Source organism: Abrus precatorius, unplaced genomic scaffold (genome assembly GCF_003935025.1).
Source record: "Abrus precatorius isolate BTA unplaced genomic scaffold, Abrus_2018 Scaffold10, whole genome shotgun sequence".
Classification (NCBI taxonomy): domain Eukaryota; kingdom Viridiplantae; phylum Streptophyta; class Magnoliopsida; order Fabales; family Fabaceae; genus Abrus; species Abrus precatorius.
The window spans coordinates 24524558-24548322 of record NW_020874292.1 but is presented as its reverse complement, the minus strand read 5'-3'; the positions used below and the strand labels follow the sequence as shown (position 1 = coordinate 24548322).

At 31.0% G+C, this 23765-nt stretch overlaps 1 protein-coding gene across 1 annotated transcript; it reads right to left on the bottom strand.

The window, feature by feature from the left end:
- Nucleotides 1-552: 552 nt before the first annotated feature.
- LOC113852094 (protein CHUP1, chloroplastic-like) lies at nt 553-3892 on the bottom strand. The gene is made up of 6 exons (XM_027482348.1): nt 2807-3892; nt 2371-2502; nt 1911-2092; nt 1672-1783; nt 798-932; nt 553-678 (listed from the first exon to the last, which is right to left on the bottom strand). The coding sequence occupies exons 1-6, from the start codon at nt 3890-3892 to the stop codon at nt 553-555; spliced, it is 1773 nt and encodes a 590-aa protein (XP_027338149.1).
- Between the last annotated feature and the right edge of the window lie 19873 nt (nt 3893-23765).

The window sequence follows — 23765 nt, the reverse complement described above, 5'->3', positions numbered from 1 at the left end:
TGCGTACTGAAGGACCCCAAATATAATTTATCATTCAAAAGATTTAAACGATTTATGTAATGTCTTTTATTGTACCAATTTGACATTTAATGATCAATAAAATCATTTTGTTCATACAAAAAGGGATTAGTACTAATTAATAGACAGTACAATGCTCCGCTTATTTATTGAATTTTTTTGTTGTATTTATAGTTTCTTTTTGGGTTCAGTTACATATTTCCATTGAATTGACGAAGAAGGTCACAGAAGTTTTCATTCGCTTAAAAAAAATCATCCCAGTTAATGCAGTCAAAGGATATTAATGAATCATGTAAACAAGATACTAGCATTAGGGAAGTGGGTTCAAAAGAGCAACGTGTGAGAGAGGAAACAAATTGGTGTTACTTACTATCTTTTGTTTCCCTTTCCCATTCATTCATCAATGAACTGAAGAATTATGATTACGTCCAGCAAAATGATGGGCGTGCTATTGATATTCACAAACAAAATGTCACTATCTATACAGCAAAAACGGGGCTACTAATTTTCTGAAGCTGAGTTTGCTCCAGCACTTTAGCATGTCGCAGACCTGCAAAGGAATTTCTGTTGCTGGCTATGACATTGAAGATGGCATGACCTCGCTTTATCTCTCAATTCTTGAAATGCTCTCATTGTCTCCACATCAAAGCCACCAGCAAACTGCCAAAAATCAGTAACTCATTACTCCAAAATCCCACATGACTCTATCTGCTCTCTCTCTCTCTGTTAGCACAAGCAAATATTTTGTATTATTGTTCGAACATATTTGTAGGATTTACCTGATGTACTCGAAATGCAAATCTAACTCCTTGGACAATGAGCTCCTCTTCTTCAGGACCACTACCAACTGTCTCAAGCTCAGCAGAGACTCTCTTCATGTACTTCATGGCTAGTTTTACAGATGCCAGCTTGATCTGTCACAACATTACAATACAATAAATGAAATCAGCTAACCAACATTTCAGAATTTACCCTCATCATCCTTCACTGTGTAGCTGGAATATTGTAGTAAATAGCAATCTACAACGCTATCCATGCCTCAATTATTGTTGTTTAATCGCATGTAAGAAGGATAAGACCGCTATTGTACTCTATAATTGATGTAATTTTTTAAAACTTATAGAATGTATTATTCTTCCCAGTGGCATTTGAATGTTACTCATAGATATTATTAACGGTCAAGAATGTAATCTCGTTCTCTTTATTCAAGTTACAAGGATGAAGCAGACAAATAGATGGATTTCATAGATCTGGGAGGTCACATGTGCGCATGCAGATGTCCACAGAGAAACAAGTAAAGTCTAACCAATGTTTTGTCCTTTTGCTACCAGCACTGCACCTTGTTGCTTATACTGGATACTACATACTAGACAGCATTTCCACACAGATGTTTTATTTAAGGTTTTGGTTGTAACTTCCCGACATGATGAAATTTAACGAAGAGCATTTATATTTATTAATAAGATTATTTTAAACGAGGTAACGAACACTACCTATAACCATAAGACTTGACAATTTTTTAGAAATCCATAAAATAGATCATTTGAAACAACTTTTGGCCGTTAGTCAGATAGACATTGAAGTTAATTGGCGTGCAATAACCTATTGTATCTTTTTGTTGAGGCTATATTCACTGGATGCAGCTAAAATTACCTGGCTCACAAAACCATTATCAAGCATCCAATGTACAGGTATCTGAAAGACTTTGTATCTTTTTGTTGCTGACTCTCTCATTCTTGAGATATTGTAAACTCCGTGCTCTAATCTGTAATAACCATTTTTATAACACATCATTAGTTCTCCGAGGGTGTATGGAAATGAGCATTCAAATCATAATTTATTATTAGTAATGTTGTAATTTATTAGAAAGTGGATCACAAATTCCCTCGTACTTCTCCAATAGAGCTTGCATCTTCTTGAGAGCTGGGCCACACGGTTGACGAGAATCATCGCGGAAGGATGAAGCTTCAGATTCTAATTTCTTGAGATCACAATAGCCAAATGCAGCCTCGCGCAGAGCATCGGCTTTCTGCTCAGGCCAATCAAAGTGTTTCAACACTGCTCGTTCATCCACCTATAACAAAAACAAAAACCATCGACAAACAAATCTTCATTTTTTTTATCTTAATCTAAACGCAAACATAAAAAGACTTGTTTGGTTTGACATTGGAAAATTAATTATTGCATTTTTTAATGAAAAAAGCACATCTCAATGAAGAAGTGTGATTCAGTTTAATTAACCTACTTATCTCAATCATATTAAATGACCCAAAATCAATCTTATCAAAATCAATTTTACTAAACTTTAATCTAAATCAAACTAAGTGACAAAGTAAATATAAAACAAAGTACCAAATAGGAGAGCTCGTCATCGAGCCATTTAACAAAGAGCACAACATCTTCAATGTCAGTAAACGCGGCACCCTCCACTTCTTTGATTAAGCACTTAATAAAGTCTCCTTGTGTCTCCACATCCGATTTTATCTGAAAACAACGAAAGATATTATTAAGCACCTAATTCTCCAATTAACAGCAATAATCAGATAATGGAGGTTTTTTTTTTTTTTTTCGTTTGAGAATTTAAAATTAAGTGTTTCCACAAAGTTACGCCCTACTTTGGGGCCTAATTACGGTTGTGGGCGTCCAAATTCGAATCTAACTACTGTCTTACGTCCCCAAAAAAATATAATTCAAATTAAAGAACTTTAGTTAGCACTTCGGACTTCACACGGACACGTATGGCCAGTGGCAATATCGCAATTTCGGCAAAACCAAAAGACACACTTACCGCGAGCAGGTGAGATGAACGGTTCTCGATCTCGCCGATCATGTCACGTGCGTTCGCCGGCGGCGGCATTTCCGCCACACCGGAGCTCGGTTCCCGCCGGGACTGCGATTCCCTCTTCATTAACGAGTGGTAAAACTCCACCACCTCCGGCACTCTCCTCACCTTCGCCGCAACCTGCCTGCTCCCCTTCGGCAACGGCGGAGGAGGAGGCGGAGCAGCCTTGGACGCTGCCTTAGGAGGAGGAGGCGGCAGCGGAGGCCCCGTCTTCGACGGTTGAAAAACCGCTTGTTCTGTTTCGACATTACCGGCAGCAGAATCATAGGACAGCGAAGACGACGACGGGCGCGGCGGCGGTTTGGGAACCCGAGGCGCGCGTGATCTGGTTAGAACTGCGTGAGTGGAATCGGCGAGTTCGTCGGAGTCAGAACGCGAGTAACGCGGCCTTTCATTTTCCGCGAGCTCTCGTTTAAAATCCACGACAGTAGCTTCCACTTGCTTCTGGTTCAGGCCTCCATGTTCCGACGTCGTTTTCTTCACACTCTTGATAATAGTTGACCTCACGGACACCTCCACAGTCCCTAGAAGCCTGGGAGAAGAAGAAGAAGAAGAGTGCTCGTCGTTTTCAAAAACTTTGCAAACATGATCCGACGCGGTTTTCTTGAGCTTCTCTATCTGATCCTCCAACGCCTTGGTTTTCCTCTGATTCTCCGTTTTCTCTTCTTCGATTCGGAGCTTCAGTTTTTCGAGCTCGTTTCTTAGTCTCTGGTTCTCTGCTTCCATTTGTTCGATCTGGTTGGCTTTGGTTTGAATTTGTGCGTCCCTGGCGGTGATCTCGTTCTCGAGAATGGGGACGATGGCGAGGGTTTCCTTGAGGAGCTTGTGCTCGAGAAGCTCGGTTTTGAGGCGAGACTCTCGCTCGCGGAGGTCTTCAACGAGGCGGAGGAGGTCAGTGACGTCGGAGGGGCGGGGCTGAACCTGAGCGGAGGAGCGTGAGAAGTAGGCGGCGAAAGAGCGCGTGATCGAGGACTTGGTGGCGGTGGAGGTATTGAAAGGCATTGATGATAGCTTGGGCTTGGCAGCTACCATTGGAACGGAACGATGACAGAGAATAGCGTTGGGGTTGGGGTTAGGGTTGTCTGGTTTGCAATGTCTTAGGAAGAGTAACCTAACACCAACATATATGTCACTGTCTTAGTGTCTGTCTGGGGATGGGAGGGAGACATAAAAAGAGTGAGTCGAGGAAGAGGAGGATGTTATATTCCTGCAAGAGAGGGAAAATATTTAAAGGGCACAAATTACTATGATCTTCTTTACTGCCTCATATATATATATATATATAGAGAGAGAGAGAGAGAGAGAGAGAAAAAAAGACAGAGATTTGTAAAACTAAATTGTGGAAATAGAATTTTAGATTGAGGCAGTAACGAAGATTATCATAATTTGTGCCATCTAATTTCATATTTTTATTTAATTTAAATTTAATAATTAATAAAGTAATAAATTATAATTTATTAAATTTAAGTTAAATAAAAAATTTGGATTGATAGTAAAAATTTTTATACTTATATCTGTGTAAAAAATTATATATATATATATATATATATATATATATAAAATAAGAAATAAAATTATTAATACAATAAAGTTACATAAAAATAATTATATTATGTATTTATTATTAATTTTTTAAATTATTTTTTATATATTGGCTAAAAAATTTAAAAATAATTTATATTCAAAATTATATTTAAAATATATTAAGTTTAGAATAAATATGTATCAATGATATTTTTAATAAATATTATTAGGTAAGGTGTTAGTTAATATTGGAATTAGAAATCAAGATTTTTATAATTTTATATTTAATAGATGGATGGGAAGCGGTGGAAGAGCTATGCAACCATAATCCTAGCGTATGTAGGTTAGAATTAAAAAGCTCTATACCTAAAAAAAATTCAATAAATTAAAAGTTTTATGGATAAAAAGTTCTATAGACTAAGGTTAAGGTAATGCAAGTCACAAAAATTTATCTACTTTTAGAGAATTTAAATTTAAATTTTTTTAATATGAATTGTAACAATTAGTAGAATATTTATTAAAAATATTTATTTTATATAATATATTTTATTATAAATTTGTAGATTAATAAAATTATTTAAAAAATATAAAAAAATAAAATAAAATTTATACAATATTAAATATCTATAATAACTTCTGTTATTAAATAATATTAATAAAAATATAATTAATTATTAAATTACTTTACATATTTATTTTAATTTTTATCTATATTATTAATAATTATTAAATTATTATAATAATTTTTATATAATTTTTAAAATATTATTTAAGTATTAACTATAAATTTTTAATATATATATATATATATATTTCTTATTCAATAATTTAAATAAATAACCATTGAAATAATATTTATTTTTTTTATAATTTTATTAATTTAAAAAGTATTTCATATATGTCTGTGCGTGAAATAAGCATCTAGTAGTTAAAGAATTATATGTTAAAATAAAATGTTAAAAAATATCAAGATATTAAAATAAAATATTATTAGCTAAAAAATGATAATAAAAAAAGTGCTCATCGATTTACCTCTCCAACACTTTTTGTTTGTTTTCTGATTTTGCACTACATGTTAGTCTTGACTAGAAAAAAAAAATTATTAAAATAATTATTAAATAATATTTTATAAAATACTATTTTATTATTTATTTATTATTTAGTTAAAAATATTTATTATTAATTCGTAATTAAAATCATAAATTATTAATGTATTATATTAAATTTAATTAAAAATTAAATAAATGTAAAAAATAAATTTAATTTAATTTTATAATATAATTATATTTAATATTATTTTTATAATAAAAATTTTAATATATTAAATAAGTATTTTTATACTTTTAAAATTAATTTTTATATTGAAAATGTAATTTTTTATTTATTTAAATAAAATAGTGTAATAAATATTATAAATAAATAATATAATAATTATTAATTATTTTTTAAAATAGATAGGCTAATCTATCCTAACTCAAATCTTAGTCCATCATTTTCTTTATATTAAGACTTAAGACTAAAATAAACTTAATAACCATGAGACTTAAAAAATATAAGGCTTTATGGGGAGTTAAGTAAGGTAGGACTTCAAGTTTTAACCCATTTTAACAACTATTGCCAGACGAAAGTAAGAGAGAAAAATAATAATAAAAAAAAGAATAGAAATTCTAAATGTAAAAATATAATTATTGTAAAAGTTATGATAGATATACATCAATAGCATATTTAACAATTTTTTAAATAGTGTACATTTCTCTTGTTATATATATATATATATATATATATATATTCGACTAAAGTAAATATTTGTATACAAAAAATTAAACCTACAATACTTTAAAACTTTCCTAATATGTGTTACTAAATACTAAATTTACAGTAAAAAAAACTTATTTTATTTAATCGAATTATTAAAATATTTTACTTTCACAAATAATTTGAACATACTATAGGATAAACAAGAAGTTATGTAAACTGAAATTTCAAACTAAACATTTAATTTAACTTTTAATATATTAACATTATCATTTCTAATGCCTTTAATTATCATCATGGCTTCTTTTGTCTTTGTTCTATTATTATCATAATACACTTTACAGGGAAATGGTAAATGGCAACAATACATTAAAATTTCTATAATTTTTACACAAAATCCCCTCCCCCCCTCAAAAAAAATAAATTCCTTTCCTACTTTTAGTTGAAATAATTATTTTAAAAATAACTTTATCATTAAAATAATAAAGAATAAGCTTATTAAAATTAAAATTAATTTACTTTATATTTTTAATATTATATATTATTATAACCAATAAATATATATTTAGATATTATAAGTTTTTTTTTGTCAAATATAAACTTTTATTAATGAATTTTATCTTTCAACTTTTATGATTTAAAATCGAACCTTTATGTGATAAAAAAAATCATCCTACTTCAATATAATTTTTTTTATCATTTTATTTAACTGGTTTTTATTTTTTTTAAATAATTTTTTAAAGGTTAAATGAAGAGTATATTTATTATTACAAACATGTAAGAATGATAATATACACTTTCTTAAAGCTATATTTAGAAGTTAAGAGAGAAGAGAGGAAGAACAATGCCTGTAAGATAATAATTTTTGTTTAAAATGTTTTAAATAAGAAGAGAAATTTTTATAAAATTTTTAAAACTATGTAATTTCGTATTTTAAATATTTTATATTAACTCTTATTGTTTCTTTTTCTATTCTTCTTTATCATTTTTAACACTTGTTTTCTTTGTTCCTCCAATTTCTCCGTTCATTATTTTTCCTGTTAAAGAAATAATTAGATGCAATTATTTTAACATAGATTATGTTTGGACAACCACTAAAAAAGTAGCACAAATTTCTGTTTTTGCCTTGCTCCTCGTTCTTTTCTTTCTCTCTTTCGATTTCTCATTAAATAAGCAATGCCTTTTTCTTTTTTTTTTTGGCAAAGTTTGTGTCATCTGTGTTCAAATGTTAATACTGTATTTAACATTTCGTTACGGCAAATGACCAAATTGAACAAAGTAAGTTTACTGTTTCTAAAGTGATTTAATCTTATGATTAGTTCACTTTATTTATTTATTTATTTATATATATATATATATATATATATATATATATATGTGTGTGTGTGTGTGTGTTACAAATATATAATTTACAAAATTTGACATATTGTGATCATATTTAAATTTGTATAGAAATAAAGACGCTCATGTTCTAATATTTAGAAAACTCATTTAGTGATATTTTTAAAATTAATGTAGTTATTAATCTTCATATTCAAGACTATTTTAAGCTTCTTCTTTTTTCTAATAAATATGATATAATTTAATACATTTTCTATAAATATCAAAATATAATCAAGACAGAAAGATTTATAATTAAAAGAAAATACGGATAGCCTAATGATATTGTTTATATTTTAGTCCAGAACAAAAGAAGCTTAAAAAGATTATGCTTGACTTCGTAAAGTTTCCAATGATACCAAAGACATGCAATTTTGTTTTGGCGTGAAGACTTTTCTTTCTTAGATTTGAAGGGTTTGAATGTTAAAGTCTTAAAAGTTGAAAGTGCATTGTTAGTAGATTTGGGGAATTGGGGGGAAAACTAATTTAAGTTAGAATCAAGAAGAGGAATCTTATAATATCGAATGCATGCATGGGACAAAACATAGTGCCTTCGGGAGAAAGCAAAGGAGCTTGATCTAAGACTTTGATTTGTTTCAAGAAAAGCGCGTGCGCGCGCGTGTTTGTATCTTTTAATATGATTATGTGATTTTAATATATAAGTATGATCTTTATAAAAATAAATTTACTTTTATTATATATAGATGGATGAATGGATGAATATGAGAGAGATATAGGATGATTTTACATACAAGTAAGAAGATTAAACATCAATCATACAATTATAAATAATTATCAAAATTAACTGTTACTTGAAATTATATGACTGTTTTAAAGAACGATTTAATTTTTATATTTTCATTATAATCATTTATAATAAAATTTAATTATAAATATGTATTATTTTAATGACTCATATAATAATATACTCTTATTTAATGCATCTTTTTTATCTTTATATTATTTGTATGTAATTTTTTTCATCTAAAGTTAACTAAAATATTAGTAGTATACTAGCGGTCAATAAGCTTAATTGTTAATGTATATATTATAATCTTAAAAAATTATTAGTATCATACAACATTATACATATCAACTATGTATAATTTTTAGTTTATATATAATAGACCACTTAAGATGCCATCTATGATAATTTTGGTTCTTTTTAAACTGTGAATTACTCGGGGTGAGGGCAGTTGTATGAATCTATCTGTCTTTTGAAGTCATTGGCCATTGCTTTCAAATTACACTGAGTTGTTACATCATTCACTGGGTACCCAGTAACATGGTGTTGTTATGTGTACAGAGCAGAAGGCTAAGAATCAGAACAGTGACCCGTAATAAACTCAGCGCAATGAACCCTTGTTTGTATCTCCTTTTGACATGTCTGCATTATAATCTCTTGGGATCATGTCAACGCATGTCACAGGGGATGCTTTATAGTTTGTACTAAACACCAAAACAAGAAAAGGATGAAGAGCGCTTCTTATTTCCTAAACTTGCATGATGTGTATATGGGAGGAATGATATAAAATAGTAATGTGGAGACTGATAAAGAGCAGGTAGTAAAAATTGAATGAGTAAACGTTAAGTGGTCCTCAAGTCAAATTTGAGAAGAATGGTGGTTGGGATAGCTGAACATTTGTAGATGGCAAGGGCCAACGAAGCATGAGTTAATGCAAAACAATTTTCTAAATTTTTAGTTTTTCTTAGGAATACTCTCTAGTGTGTGTCATATATCCACTAACATAAATGATGTTTTTTATAATTTCTTACTAAACTTCCGTATCCTTTCATTTTTTAAAATAACGTTGCAACGTTTTTCACCCAAAGAAATGTCTATATTGATTTTAAGAAAAAATATATATAATTTTAATATTTTCTATAAACACAGGACCTATCTACAAATCAAATAACCAAGAGATAAAGATTTAATCAACCTTAACTTACACTAACAAGTTTTCAGTGCATTGTAGAAGTATTATAAATTTTTTATAAAATTTAAAAATATGCTAGAATATTATGTTCTTAATAATTAAAAAAATATAAGATAAATCGCTTTGCTATTATAAGATAAATCTTTTAATTCAATAATAAGTTTATAAGGTTATAAATGAATTAAAAGGTCAACGTTCTTAAATTAATAACATAATCTCTTTCATAAAAGTTTAAAAGAAGACGTACCAAATCTTGTATTTATAAAATTGTTATGAAAAAAAAAAAAACCTAAATCGACAACAGTTTTGAAATAGAGGGAGTACCAATTAATGATTTAATTGAATGGGAGTGTAGTTGGAATAAACTGAGAGAGAATGATCACTAATAGTATAATATTTCAAGGGAGTGGGATCATTTTTATTTAATAAAAATCAAATCATTGATAAAACTATTATAAAATTATACTAATAGTATAATATATCATATTAATAGATAATTGTGTTGATAGAAAATATATCCTTCTATTCTTCATCATACGTGACAGTTTAGGAGACAAGTTACTTCATGAAACAAATAGAAAAAACAAATATATGTTCTAAAACAATTATCCTTAAACTTTTATAAACCATGCTTAATTGTTTTACACTTTCTTTTTTACTTTTTCAGTTGTAATGGCTTTACCAATATACTGTTTTGAGAGAAGAATAAAAGAGGTAGATAATGTGGGGAAGATAAATTACTGGAATTAATAATTTCTAAATAAAGATAATTTTAAAAACTTAAAAGTATATTTGGGAGGAAATTTTTAGAAAAGAAAAGACATATTTTTTAATTTTAAATTAAAAATTTATATTATTTATGATAATAAATACATAATTAATATTTTAAGTTATATTAATATATCAATTTATATATTTTATTTTAAAAATTAATTTTAAATATATTTCTTTAAAATTTAAAAAAAAAATGTCCTCCTCTTTTCCTCCCTTCTCAAACAATAGATATTTAAATCAAGTTTAATTTGAGGAACATAAATACCATAAAAGAAACTGAATTCATTTTTCTAATAACGTTATAACATATATTTTTTTTTCAATGTTACAACAAAATTCTAAAAATGATAGAATTCTATTACGTTGGTGGATAGGCCCTCGCGGCTCATATATGTTTGGAATAGTTGGATGAAGCCCGGGGAGTTGAACCAGGTGTGTGTTCAATACCTCAATTTGTGGGATGCTATAATTTCATTTTGGTCCCATACGATACAAGTAAGAAGCTAATAGCCTAATAGAATAGGCGTGGGCACCCTAGTGAGTTGCGGGTCACGAGCAATCAATGACCCCAAATCCGTACATACAAGACAACACACACATATATCCCATCTATCCAGGGGGCTTTTGCCCTATTTTCTTTTTCTTTTTGCTTTACATTGGTGCATATAATATGCTTAGACCCAAAAACAAAAAATGAGTTCTGACTAGGGGTGGGCAAAATTCGGTTCATATTAAAAACCGAACTTGAACCAAAATAAACTAGAAATATAATTCAGTTTTTTGAACCGAACTGTTTTAAAAGATTATGAACCGATTTAATTTTTTAAGCACCGGTTCAAAATCAGTTCAGAACCAGTTTAACAGTTTAGAACTGGTTTAACAGTTCAAAATCAATTTAAAATCAATTTCTGAACCGGTTTACTAGTTTAGAAATATTTTTGGAAACCTCAGCTAAAATTTAGTGCAGTAATCACGAAGGTATTTGTTATGCTATATCATTTTGTAAAGATTAAATTTTTAATTTTCAGTCTGATTCTAATTAGTTGATAGAATCCTAAATTCTCATGTTGCATATGCCAAGCTTGATAAAACCAAACAGACCCAAAAAATATTGCAACAAACTCAACTAAGTATAGTATACATCATTCACAGAGAAAAAATATATAAATAGTTACTCAGTCAATCTCCATATATTTAGAAAAACTTAAAAGATCAAATCAAATCATGTTCTAGCACTCTAACAGAAACAACAAAAGCAACATGGATTGGAAGCACCTAATCTTCTTGATCTACACTACAAATAACAAACTAGAATTGTAAGACAATCTAATATAATAATGTCTGTCTTAAAAATAAACTTAAAAAATCTATGATTTGATTTTCGTTGCAGGTTTCTTACTCATGAAATGTAATAGAAGAAGCAACTAATTGATTAAAATATAGATAAAAGATAAACAAGTACTAAAAAATTATTCTCACCATTTGTTTAATTATAGGTCTAGTATCAAGTCCTTCAGTTACAAAGTGACATGTTGCACTGATTAATTTCACACCTGCATCAAAGGCCTGCAGAGACAATCATTCATATTAAACACGTTCTCACATAATTAGCAAGGAAACAAAATTGCAAAATTGCACAGAGTTTCAAATGCAAACAGGATTTACATAAAGTTGTGGTCAAACAAAATTGTAAAAGACATAAACATCACATGAACTCACAATTATTGTACCACAATTTTAGTACACATCATAAAATCAGACATTGACTAATTTTGAGGTTTCTTCCACAAGACTCCAATCTTCTTCAGCATGTTACCATTAACTGCATTCTAACATATGCCTGCATATAGTAAAAAATTGGAGAGGGAAACAAGAAACAGCAAATGTACAGACAAGACACCATTCCAGCCGCCAACCAATTCACATATGCTAGCCAAAAATTAAAATTCAATCAAACAGAAATATATGTTGAGAAACATAAACCACAAATTTTTGAGTTCACATTATGCAAAAGTCTAAACCAAAATTGTCGATACAGACTCAACACATAACGGTCCTAAACATAAACTCCTTCAATCATCAAGACTGATAGTTGTTGAATATGGAACACCATGTTGAGAAACAACCTCTGCAAACAAACCAAAAAACATGTCATCTACTTATTACTTTCCTAAAACATAACCTTAACAAAAATATATATAAAACATCAATGTTAAGTTACCTTGCTCAAATCTCTCAACTTGCTCAAAATCATCTTCAGAGAATAATGAAAAAGACGATCCTTTTAACCAATCTTGGGTGCAAACAAGTACTTGCACCATATTAGGAAGAAGGGAACTACGAAAAGGATCAAGTACTTGTCCTCCTGTACTAAATGTAGACTCAAATGCTATAGTAGAGACAGGTATAGCCAACACCTCTCGTGCTATACTAGCAAGGATAGGGAATCGACTTGAGTTAACTCTCCACCATGTCAGAACATCCAATTCTTGTAACTTATTATATGGTTCACAATCTTCCTTCAAGTACCTATCTAACTCAGACTTAGCATCAAACTTGTGTCCAGTTTGTTTGAAAAATAGATCAACATAATAGTAATCATACTCTTCCACACCCGATTGTGTATCTGGCTGTGTACCTTGAGAATTGTCCTCAGTACCAGAATATTGGTCATAAAGTGATTTCAAACAAGAGGACAACATATTTTTTAATTCATTTGCCTTGTCTTCATTAAAAAAGTAATCTATAAACCAATTCATATATGCCAACTTGTGCCTAGGATCAAGAACAAGAGCAATCAACAACAACAAATTTAGTTCTTCAGGATTTCCCCAATACTTGTCATATTTGTTCTTCATCCTACTCGTCATAGCCCTTATACTCACATCATTGTGCTCACAATATACACTAATTTTTCTTCCAAGGGCAAATACCTCTTTCATATAAAAATTGCTTGTAATGTAAGAGGTACCAGAAATACGCATTGTACAATCATAAAATATCTTCAAAAATGGAAGAACTGAACTAGAGTATTTCCAATCAGCTTCAATAGGAGTACCCATTATTTTGTCTAGTTCTTTAATATATTTTTTGTCTTGTAGCTCAAGCAAATCGAAGACCTTTTGATATTTCAAAGCTGCATCCAACATCTTATAAGTGGAATTCCACCTAGTTTCTACATCGAGGCAAATGAGACCTTTATACAAAACTTTCTCTTGCTCAATGCACTTCTTGAATCTTTCCATCATAGCAGGAGAAGATCTAATATACTTGACTGCACTACGAATTCTTATAATAGAATCGCTAATCTCCTTCAATCCTTCCTTCACAATCAAATTCAAAATATGCGCACAACATCGCATATGAATATGGTCACCTTTAAGAATTAAACTATTCCAGGATAGCATCCTTCTTTTTAAATATTGAATCCCAACATCATTTGATGAAGCATTATCGACTGTTAGACTAAAAATTCACTCCAAGTCCCATTGTTTTAAACAATCCTCAATGCTCTTAGCCATAACCTCTCCAGAATGACCTTCTACTTGGCAAAAATTAAATATTTTTTTTTGTAGTTTCCAATCATTGTCAACAAAATGAGTAGTTAAGCACATGTAGCTTTGATTTTGATCAGAAGTCCATGTGTCAGTTGTAAGACAAACTCTTTGACAATGCTTAGAAAGATATTTTGCAAGCTTTGATTTTTCTTCACTATACAAAGCCAAAATGTCACGTGTTAATGTAGAACGTGAAGGAACATTAAACTTTGGTTGCAAAACAGCCAAAAAAAATACGAAAAGCATCATTCTCCACAAATTGAAATGGAAGCTCAGCAATCACAAACATTTTTGCCATCTCTTTTCGACATAACTCCTGATCAAATTTGAAAATGGTTGGTGAAGATCCAATACCTTCTGATGAGGAAGCACTTGTTTTCTGCCTTTTGTTTCCTTCTATATGTGGATTATCTTTACATCTCTTTAAATGTGTTTTCATCACACTAGTTCCATCCAAATACTTGATCAACTTGCCACAATAATTACATTTAGCCTTTTTATCTGAATCAGAGACCACAGTGAAATAGTTTCAAACTGTTGATCGATTCTTACGCTCACATGATGATGATGTATTATGACGTGGTGGTAAGCCAGTACTGTGAGGGGCAATTGGGGCTGGTGAAGCAGAAGTTGAATGTCCTGCTGTTTCTGACACCATAGTATCATTACAATCATTCAATGACGACATCTGCAATATAAAAAATAATTTCAAACATAAAAGAATTTTAATGTACTTTATAAGGCAGCCAATGTGTAACAATTTTATTCTCAAATAAGAAAAATAACACAAAATATATGATATGAATCATTTACAAGCTTCTCAATATAAATATTATTTCTTGTTCATATGTTCCCATGCAGCCATAACAATATTGATCGTAAATGATAAAAACAACAAAGAAATATTTGTACTCCCAAACCTGTGGAAAATAACACTTGAAAACCTATCTGTTCTCGTTGATGTTTGTCAAGGGATGAAGTTACATGCAGTAAAGCTTACTCACATTCAAATCCAAGCATGCCCCAAATTCGCTCCTGTTTCAAAATATTTACAAATGGTATTCATGAATCTTTAATTTTCAGAAGCTACATAAAATGCTTATTATTAAACAAATTAAGATTATAAAATGCTACTCATGTATAATTTATGGTAACTTTTTTTAATATTGGAATTGCAGGGTGTAGAGGGATATGATGAGGCCATGTCTAATTAGTCTCCGATTTTTAAAATAAATCATTTATCTCAATATCACTTCAACAATTATTAGTGTCATTTACCTTTCTTCATTCAATATGTCAATTCTGATAGTAAAAAAAAAAATATCACGCATACATTCATGTTTAGATATAGTACAACAACACCAAAACTTTTCCATTTGGATCACACCTTACATGTCTTGTTGCATTCATCTCCAACACAAGAATTTTTCTATTTCTGCAACTGATTTTTCCTTGTTTAACAAGAGTCTTACAGTAACAGAAGTATCAGAAAGCCAAAAACTTTGATTTTCTCCAAAGAGAACTCTCTCCTTTTTCTTTCTTCCTTTCTTGTTTTTCATTGGCACATAAAGTTTTCAAGGAAGAAGATAAAGGCACAAACAGTAAGGAGGGAACTGTTTCAAATGATGTATAGCTAGATACTCTTCAAATTCAAACATAAAAATAAACAAAATAAAAAGAGTAACATATATAACTAAGAGCTTGAAATCTGAACAGAGCAATATAAGAAAATCAAAATAAACAACAAAAACAAAACAAAAGTGAGCGAGAGAGCTTGGTTAAGCATTCAATACGTACCTGTTCAAACAATTTAGTCCAAATTAGAGAGGTTAGGGTTCGATTGGGAATGGTTAAAGAGATTAGCAAACCGAAAGAAAAAGGCAAAAAAATAACCAAGGAGTGAGAATTGATAAAAGGTTCTAATAAAGTGAACCAAACTTCTTTTAAAAATAGTTCGGTTCTCAAACTAAACTTTCACAAATGCAGTTCCGGTTCACATTTTTTACACTGGTTCGGTTTATTAATTAAGGGTGCAGTTCGGTTTGAGATTCAGTTTTATTTTAACTGATTATTTGAACAGTCCTAGTTCTGACTAGGCAAGTGCGGGGTTAATGTACTTGTCTCGACTCTACATGCATTTTTCACAAGCAAAAGGTATACAATAACCAAATTTTATTTTGCCTTTGGAAAGAAAGGAGCACTTACAAAGATAGAGGTGACTAACACTTATGTATGTTTTTATTTTTTTAAAACTATTATAAAGTTTTAATTTTTTAATTTTATTAAAAGAGACCTTATGACAACGATGAATCATCTTATTTTTTATCTTATCTCTTCTACGTCTTTACACATTTTTTTTACATCATTAATTTTGGTGTTAACAACAATTAGAGTTTCAAGAGTACGTCTAGGATTAAGAACTCTTCTCCATTAAAGACTTCTCTAGTTTGCATTTACTTTTTAAGTTCTATAGATTTGTTTAGTATTATTTTGGTTTCCTTTTTATTATATCTAACTAAATTCATAACTAGGGTTATGATGAATTATTTGCATAACTTTATGAGATACTTTTTATTAATAATAATTTTATGTTTCCTTTCTTGATTAATGCTTATCCTATTGTACAATATTTATATGTTTAGAATTGACACTTCTTAAATATATTATAATTAATTATATCATTGACGACTGTACCACATATAATTAATGAATCTATAGAATAAATGAAACAATGAATTATATAGAATAAATTTTTGAATTTTTGAAAAATAAAGACCAATATTATGCACAATAGAATAAATTTTTGAAAAAGACAACATCTTTATTTTCACTTTTATTACGTTTCCAGAGCACAAAAATTTAGGTTTCCATACAGTTCTCTATGAGAATGTTAGCTAGGACATTTTCTTCTTTCTTGATATATGATTTTGATGAGAAGTTAGGTTACATCCCTTCTTTCTCTTGATTTGTAATGGAACAGTAGCGTCCTACATTTTATTTTCTGCTGTAAGCTCTTTCTGTTGAACATGATTTCCTTTTCTATAATATATTCAGTTTTAGTTTATTTACTTCCATTATGTCTAGCTAATTTCCTTGGGGTTGAGTAAGGATGAACTTATTCTTTTACTCATTGCAATGAATTAAGTATTGAATATAACTCAAGATACAAGCTTTAATCAAACATTTTGATTCTAAACTTAATGCCTCTTTGTTTTACGTGAATGAAGTTGATGAAAAAGAGCTTATGGTTGGAAAGTTGTGAACTTTCTTGGACTGGGATCAACACACTTGTTATAAATTATCTAGGAATATAAATTTATGATGATGTGGTCAAATGGGTTTTAATCTTGACGCTGAACGTTTTTGGTTTTATCTAGGGGAATAGGAAGCTAATTCGTTTTAGAACCAATTAAACCAAGGAATTGAGATTGAGTATTTTAGAAAATCTGACTATTAGATTGAGCTGTAATTTGTGTTATACATATATTTTTAAGTAAAGAGAAAAGGATAAGGGATTCTGAACTCAACCTACTTTTTAATTATTTTTAAAACCACTTTCAATAATTTAGGCATTTATATTTTGCAGTTATTTTGGTTATTGTTCCACGTTTTAGTTTCTCAGTTTTTGCTCATTTATCAATTTCAATTCTAGCACTTTTAAGTCAGTTCTTACAATTTTACATTTATTTAATTTTTGCTCTGTTTATACTCTATTTTTTGTGACCCAACTAGTGTTATTTTATGGTTTGGTACTTAGCATTAATCCCTGTGGACGATAAATCTATTTTGTTATTTCAACGATTTGGTGCACTTGCCAAAAAGTTATCAAGTTTCTGACCCCGTTGTCAGGAATTAATGGTTAATATCAACAGTAATGAGAATATATTAGCTTGGGTTAATAACTTCAGTTGTGTTTAAGGTGTTTGATAAAGGGCCTAAGTGCAGCAATTGAAACAGTTGATGCGAGGCAAGGAAAAAATCAAAAAGAGTGACTCGTCTCGCCGACTTTGATCAACCAGTCATCAATTTGAGAAAAAAGAACAAAAAGAAAGTAAGGAGTTCAGAAAAAGAAGAAAGTCAAAAAGAAGAAAATTCTGCAGCAATGGCAAAAAATGTCAATGAAGTACAAAGGACCTTAGATGATTATACACGTGCAAGATTGAGAGGAAACCCCACATCTATTGTTTGACCTCCCATTCAAGCAAACAACTTTAAGATCAAACCTGACCTTATGAGAGCGGTCCAACAAGAACAATTTGTATCCTTCAGAAGACCCCTACTTGCACATTCAAAATTTCTTGACCATATTTGGAATGATTAGAATGAATGGTGTGAGTGATAAAGCTATACGGTTGTCTCTTTTTCCATTTTCCTTAAGGAATAAGGCAAAAAGCTGGCTGTTATCCCAACTGGAAGGAAGTATAACTACTTGGGATGATTTAGAGAGCAAATTCCTAACAAAGTATTTTTCAGCCTCTAGAATAAGCAAGAAATTTTGACTTTTTCTCAAAGGAAAGATGAAACACTGCAAGAGGCATGGAACATATTCAAGGAACTCTTGAAAGCTACCCTTATCATGAGTTACCTGAATGGCTTCAATTGAGAACCTTTGATGATAGGCTAAATATAGCAACAAAGACAATGATGGATGCAGCAACTGGAGGTTCATTTACTTAAAAGACCTTGGAAGAAGCACGCCAACTTATTGAAGTTATGGCATCTAATAATTACAATCATAGAGAAAGAGGTTCTTTAAAAAGGGGTGTGCTAGAACTGAACACCTTGGATGCATTGCTAGCTCAAAATAAATTAATGTCACAACAGTTAAATTCACTTAATACAAAGCTCGAAAACATGAAGTTTGAAGGGAACAAACCAGTACACTACGTAGCTTCTACCAGACAAGAGGAATATCATGAGAAAATTAGTGAAAACATAGAAGAGTTTGTGCAGCAGCTGTTTTCTGAAGAAGTAAGTTACATGAACAACTTACCAAGGCAGCAATAGAATTTTCCTCAGAGTGCACCTTGGCAGCAGAAATAGAATTTTCAGTAGAGGCCTGTATACCCAGCCTCAAATTAGCAAAACCTCAGGTCAAATATGAATTTTTTCTACAAGACCATAAGCTGCACCTCAATTCTTATAGTCCAACAGCAAGCAATTCCAACAGAATGGACAGTGGCAGCAGCAAAAGTTTTAGAATTCTGGACCTATGCAATATTCCCCACAGCCTCAAGTTCCAGAACAAGTATCCATCCTTGAGAAGGCACTCTTGCAACTAACACAGACCACCAACTTGTTTATGCAGGACTCAAGCACAAGGATGGCTAATCAAGAAGCTTCCATCAAGAACTTAGAGAATCAGATGGGCCAGATCATAAAGAAAATAAATGAACCAGCCCAAGGCTCATTTTCTAGAAATACAATGGAGAATCCAAAGGAATTTTGTCAAGCAATCACTACAAGGAGTGGGAAAGTGGTGGAGCCACAATCTAAGAAAAATCCCTTGAAAAGGAAGATAATTCAAATGCTGGAACAGAAGGAGAGGTAGCAGAGCAGCAACCAGAATTGAAGATTGAAAAAGAAAAAGAGGAGAAAAAAAATTCACCAAAACAGAAATTGGTGGTGGATGAGGCATATTGGAACAGATATAAGAAACATATCTTGGAAGATTCATTCAAGCCTCAATTTTCTCCTCCTTATGTCAAGCTACCATATCCATACCTCTATAAGAACAAGGGAAAAAAAGAGTAATTTTCAAAAATTTTGGATATTTTCATAAATCTAGACATAAATATTCTATTTGCAGAAGCATTAGAGATGCCAAATTCATGAAGGACTTGCTTTCAAAGAAGAGGAAATTGAAGGAAGATGCTATAATTGCTTTGACTGAAGAATGCAATGTCAATTTACAGCAAAAGTTACCTCTAAAGTTGAAAGATCCTAGGAATGTGACCATTGAAAAAGCTCTATGCGACTTGGGGGCCAACATCAACTTAATGTCACTCTCCATCTTGAAGAAATTGGGATTTGGTGAAGTTAAAAGTACAAGAATGACTCTCTAACTAGCTGAGTGATCCATCAAGTACCCATATGGTGTAATGGAAGATTTGTTGGTGAAGGTGGACAAGCTAATTTTTTCAGCAAATTTTGTTGTCTTAGATATAGATGAAGATTCTGAAGTACTTGCGATCCTAGGAAGAATTTTTCTAGGCATTGGAAGAGCATTGATTGATGTGCAACAAGGTCAATTGATGTTGATGGTGCATGATGAGAAGGTGACTTTCAAAGTTTTTGAGACAATGCAGTATCTGGATGATGAAAAGGACACTTATTTTAGGATGGACATGATAGATTCTCAACTAGGAAAAATTACACTTCATGGTCCAAGAGGGTATTGTATTGGGACATATAAGATTTCTGCCAAGGGTATATATAGGTAGATAGAGCAAAGGTGGAAGTCATAGAAAATCTGCCACCATCATCTAATATCAGAAGGATAAGGAGTTTCCTAGGCCACGTTGGTTTTTATCTAGGATTTTTCAAAAATTGTTAAACCCCTTTGCATACTTTTGAACAAAGACACTCCTTTTATTTATTATGAAAACTGCCTGCATACTTTTAATGTTATTAAAAGAAAATTGATCACTACACTTGTTATCACTGCACCTAATTGGAATCTTCCATTTAAAATTATGTACGATGCTAGCGACTTTGCTATATGAGCAGTTTTAGGACAGAAAATAGGCAGAATTTTTCACATAATTTATTATGCAAGTAGGATTTTAAATGAGGCATAAACACATTATGCAACAACATAAAAAGAATTACTTGCAATGGCTTTTTCTTTGAAAAAATTCCGATCATATCTCATAGGATCCAAAGTAATCATCCACACAGATCATGCTGCTTTAAAAATTTTATTTTCCAAGAAATAGTCTAAACCAAGACTAATTCGTTGGGTATTATTGCTGCAGGAATTTGATCTAGAAATTTGTGACAAAAAGGGAAAGGACAATGTCATTGCAAACCACTTGTCAAGGTTGGAAGGAACTTCATCATATGCAGCAGAGGAGATCTAGGAGAATTTCCATGATGAATAATTGTCATATGTTATTGAAAGGCCATGGTTTACTGATATGAAAAATTTTAAAGCTTCTAATATCATCCTAGAGAATTTGACATAGCAGCAGAAAAAGAAATTTTTCAAGGATGCTAATCAGTACATATGAGATGACCCCTTATTATTTAGAATTGGGACAGATGGAATACTCAGAAGATGTGTATCACAATTTGAAATTCAGAATATTTTACAGCACTGCCATGATTTTCCTTATGGAGGATATTATAATGGGGACAGAACTGCTGCAAAGGTTTTACAAAGTGGGTTTCTCTGACCAACAATCTTCAAAGATTCTTTTGCTTATACAAGAAGCTGTGATAAATGTCATAGGATGGGAAACATCACAAAGAAAAATGAATCGCCACTGAACAACATCTTAGAAGTTGAGGTATTTGACTGTTGGGGCATAGATTTCATGGGACCATTCCCATCATCATTCCATAATAAATACATTTTGGTGGCAATTGATTATGTGTCCAAGTGGTCTGAAGCAGTTGCAGCATCCCTAAACAATGTCTAGACCATGATCAAGTTCTTAAAAAAGAATATTTTTGTGCTATTTGGAGTGCCAAGGATTCTGATCAGTGATTGTGGCACTCACTTTTGCAATCAACAACTTCAATCTCTTTTCAACAAGTACAGTGTCAGGCATAAGGTGGCAATACCTTATCACCCACAAACAAGTGGGCAACACCAGAAGAGATTAGTCAACAAAGTTAGATGATGCCTTGTGGGCCTATCAGACAACTTACAAAAGTTTCACTAGCATGTCTTCATATCAGCTGATATATGGAAAAACTTGTCACCTCTCGTTAGAATTAGAGCACAAGGTACATTAGGTAATCAAGTATTTAAATTTGAATGAGAAAGTGTCACAAGAACAAAGGAAGTTGCTCATTGAGTTAGAGGAATGAAGAAATTTGGCTTATGAAAATACTGCAATTTACAAGCTGAGGACTAAGACCTATCATGACAAAGCAATCAAACATAGAATTTTCCAACCTGATCAACAAGTCCTACTCTTAAATTCCAGATTAAGGTTATTTCCAGGAAAACTAAATTCCAAATGGTCTGGACCATTTTTAATCAAGGAAGTCTCTCCCTTTGGAGAAATCACAATTCAGAATCCTTCTTCTGAAAGAATGTTCAAAGTTTATGGATAGTGCCTTAAAATCTATCTTAGAGGAGAAATTCAGAGGGGGAAGGAAACCATTCACTTATCAGATTCTCCATAAAAAGGGACACAATGTAGCAGTAGAATAGTTTAGAATAGAATTATTTTCTTGCAGTTTTTAATTTTATTTCTTTAATTTTAGTTGTTAATTTTTTAGTAGGTTTTGTTTATAATTTTTAGCTTATTAATATCCTATTACAGGGTTGATAAGAAGCAGAGTGCTATCTGGTTGAAGGGAGATGGTCACAGGAAATTTAAATTGAAGCACTTGTCTACTTCGTAACATGTGGCCACATAGAAAAGCTACTCGTGGGAACTAGGAGAAATTTTAAATTTCAAAGAGGAGCGCCACTCAGGTTCTATTTTTCCATTTAGCAAACATTTAAATAAGTATTATTATTATAATAATATTATATAAAAAAATAAAAATTTAATGTTATAATTTAAAAAAAGAAGGAAGTTTAAAGGTAGACGGTAACGTGTGCTCAATCCCTGAGCAGTTACTCACCACGTCTCTGCAATTTTCATTTTAGTGTTCTATCACTTCTCACACCTACTCACATAACCTTATGTCTTTCTAACTCTCTCCATCTCCGCTATCTCCCTACACCCCTATTTTCTCTTTCAGTACCCATTTTTAAAAGTTCTAAGCTTAACAAGGTACGCTCCTTTACAGTTTGTGTACTCTATTTTTCTGTGACTCTTATTCTTTTCTCTTTACCTTCATCTATGATTCTTGTGTTGTGTACTGTATTCTTCCCTTTTTTAAAGGCCTAGTCATTATTGTAAATACTATTTGACTTGAGTATTTTACTTGCTTTTTTTGTTTTATTTTGGGTTAATGAAAGATGAAAGGAATAATTTTTCTTCTTTCATGATTGCTATGCATTTTGCGCCTTTTAAGGTATAGATCTTTCCTTTATTATTTGTGCATTATAGCGCCTTTTTGAGCTATTTTATTTGTTCATTGTTATCTTCCTCTTATTTTCCTTAAACACTTTATTTTTCTGATCTTTTGTGTTCTTGATATTTTTGTTTTCTCTTCTATCTCATTCCCTACAAAGTTGCTATATTTTTCTCTTCTATTTCTCTGAATGCTTTACTAATATGTTGCGCATTCTGTTTTCTCTCTTCTCCATTATTGAATTAGTGTGCATATGTTTCTCTTCTATATTTTCATATTTACAACCTTCAAAATTTGGGTGTCTGCAGTTTTCAAGTTTAACATGGTTAAGTTTAATACTCTGCTATGTTTTATGTATTTTATGGCACAAAGTCCTTTCTTGTTTAATTGGAAAAATTTTCAATGGAACACCATGTGATTTCCTTGAATTGTTTATGCCTAGTTTATTTTTTATTATTCAATTTTCACCCAATGCACCAAAGCATCTAATTTTGTTTGTGAAAATTTTACTATGTCATATTGTTGTTTGCCGGGTGAATATAATTTGAATGCTTGTTAATTTTGGGCCCCAACGACTTACTATGATGTTTTTTATAAGTTGTGATGCTTGCTTCTTTTGTACTTAAAAGATATGATTTTGTCTTCCCTCTCTCTATGGTCACTTGTATGCTACTTTATATGGATAATAGTCAATTTGCTCGTAGCTGTTATAAGTGGTTTTCTAGATTATTCAATTTTTCCTCTAACTCACTTTGCACAGTAGATAATATATTCATT

Bases quoted from the DNA above. Each gene is read 5' to 3' on its own strand.
- LOC113852094 (XM_027482348.1), bottom strand. From the start codon at position 3,892: ATGGTAGCTGCCAAGCCCAAGCTATCATCAATGCCTTTCAATACCTCC. The intron at 1,784-1,910 runs GTACGAGGGAAT...TGGTTATTACAG, and splicing joins ATGCAAGCTCTATTGGAGAA to ATTAGAGCACGGAGTTTACA. The intron at 679-797 runs GTAAATCCTACA...GATTTTTGGCAG, and splicing joins TTGCATTTCGAGTACATCAG to TTTGCTGGTGGCTTTGATGT.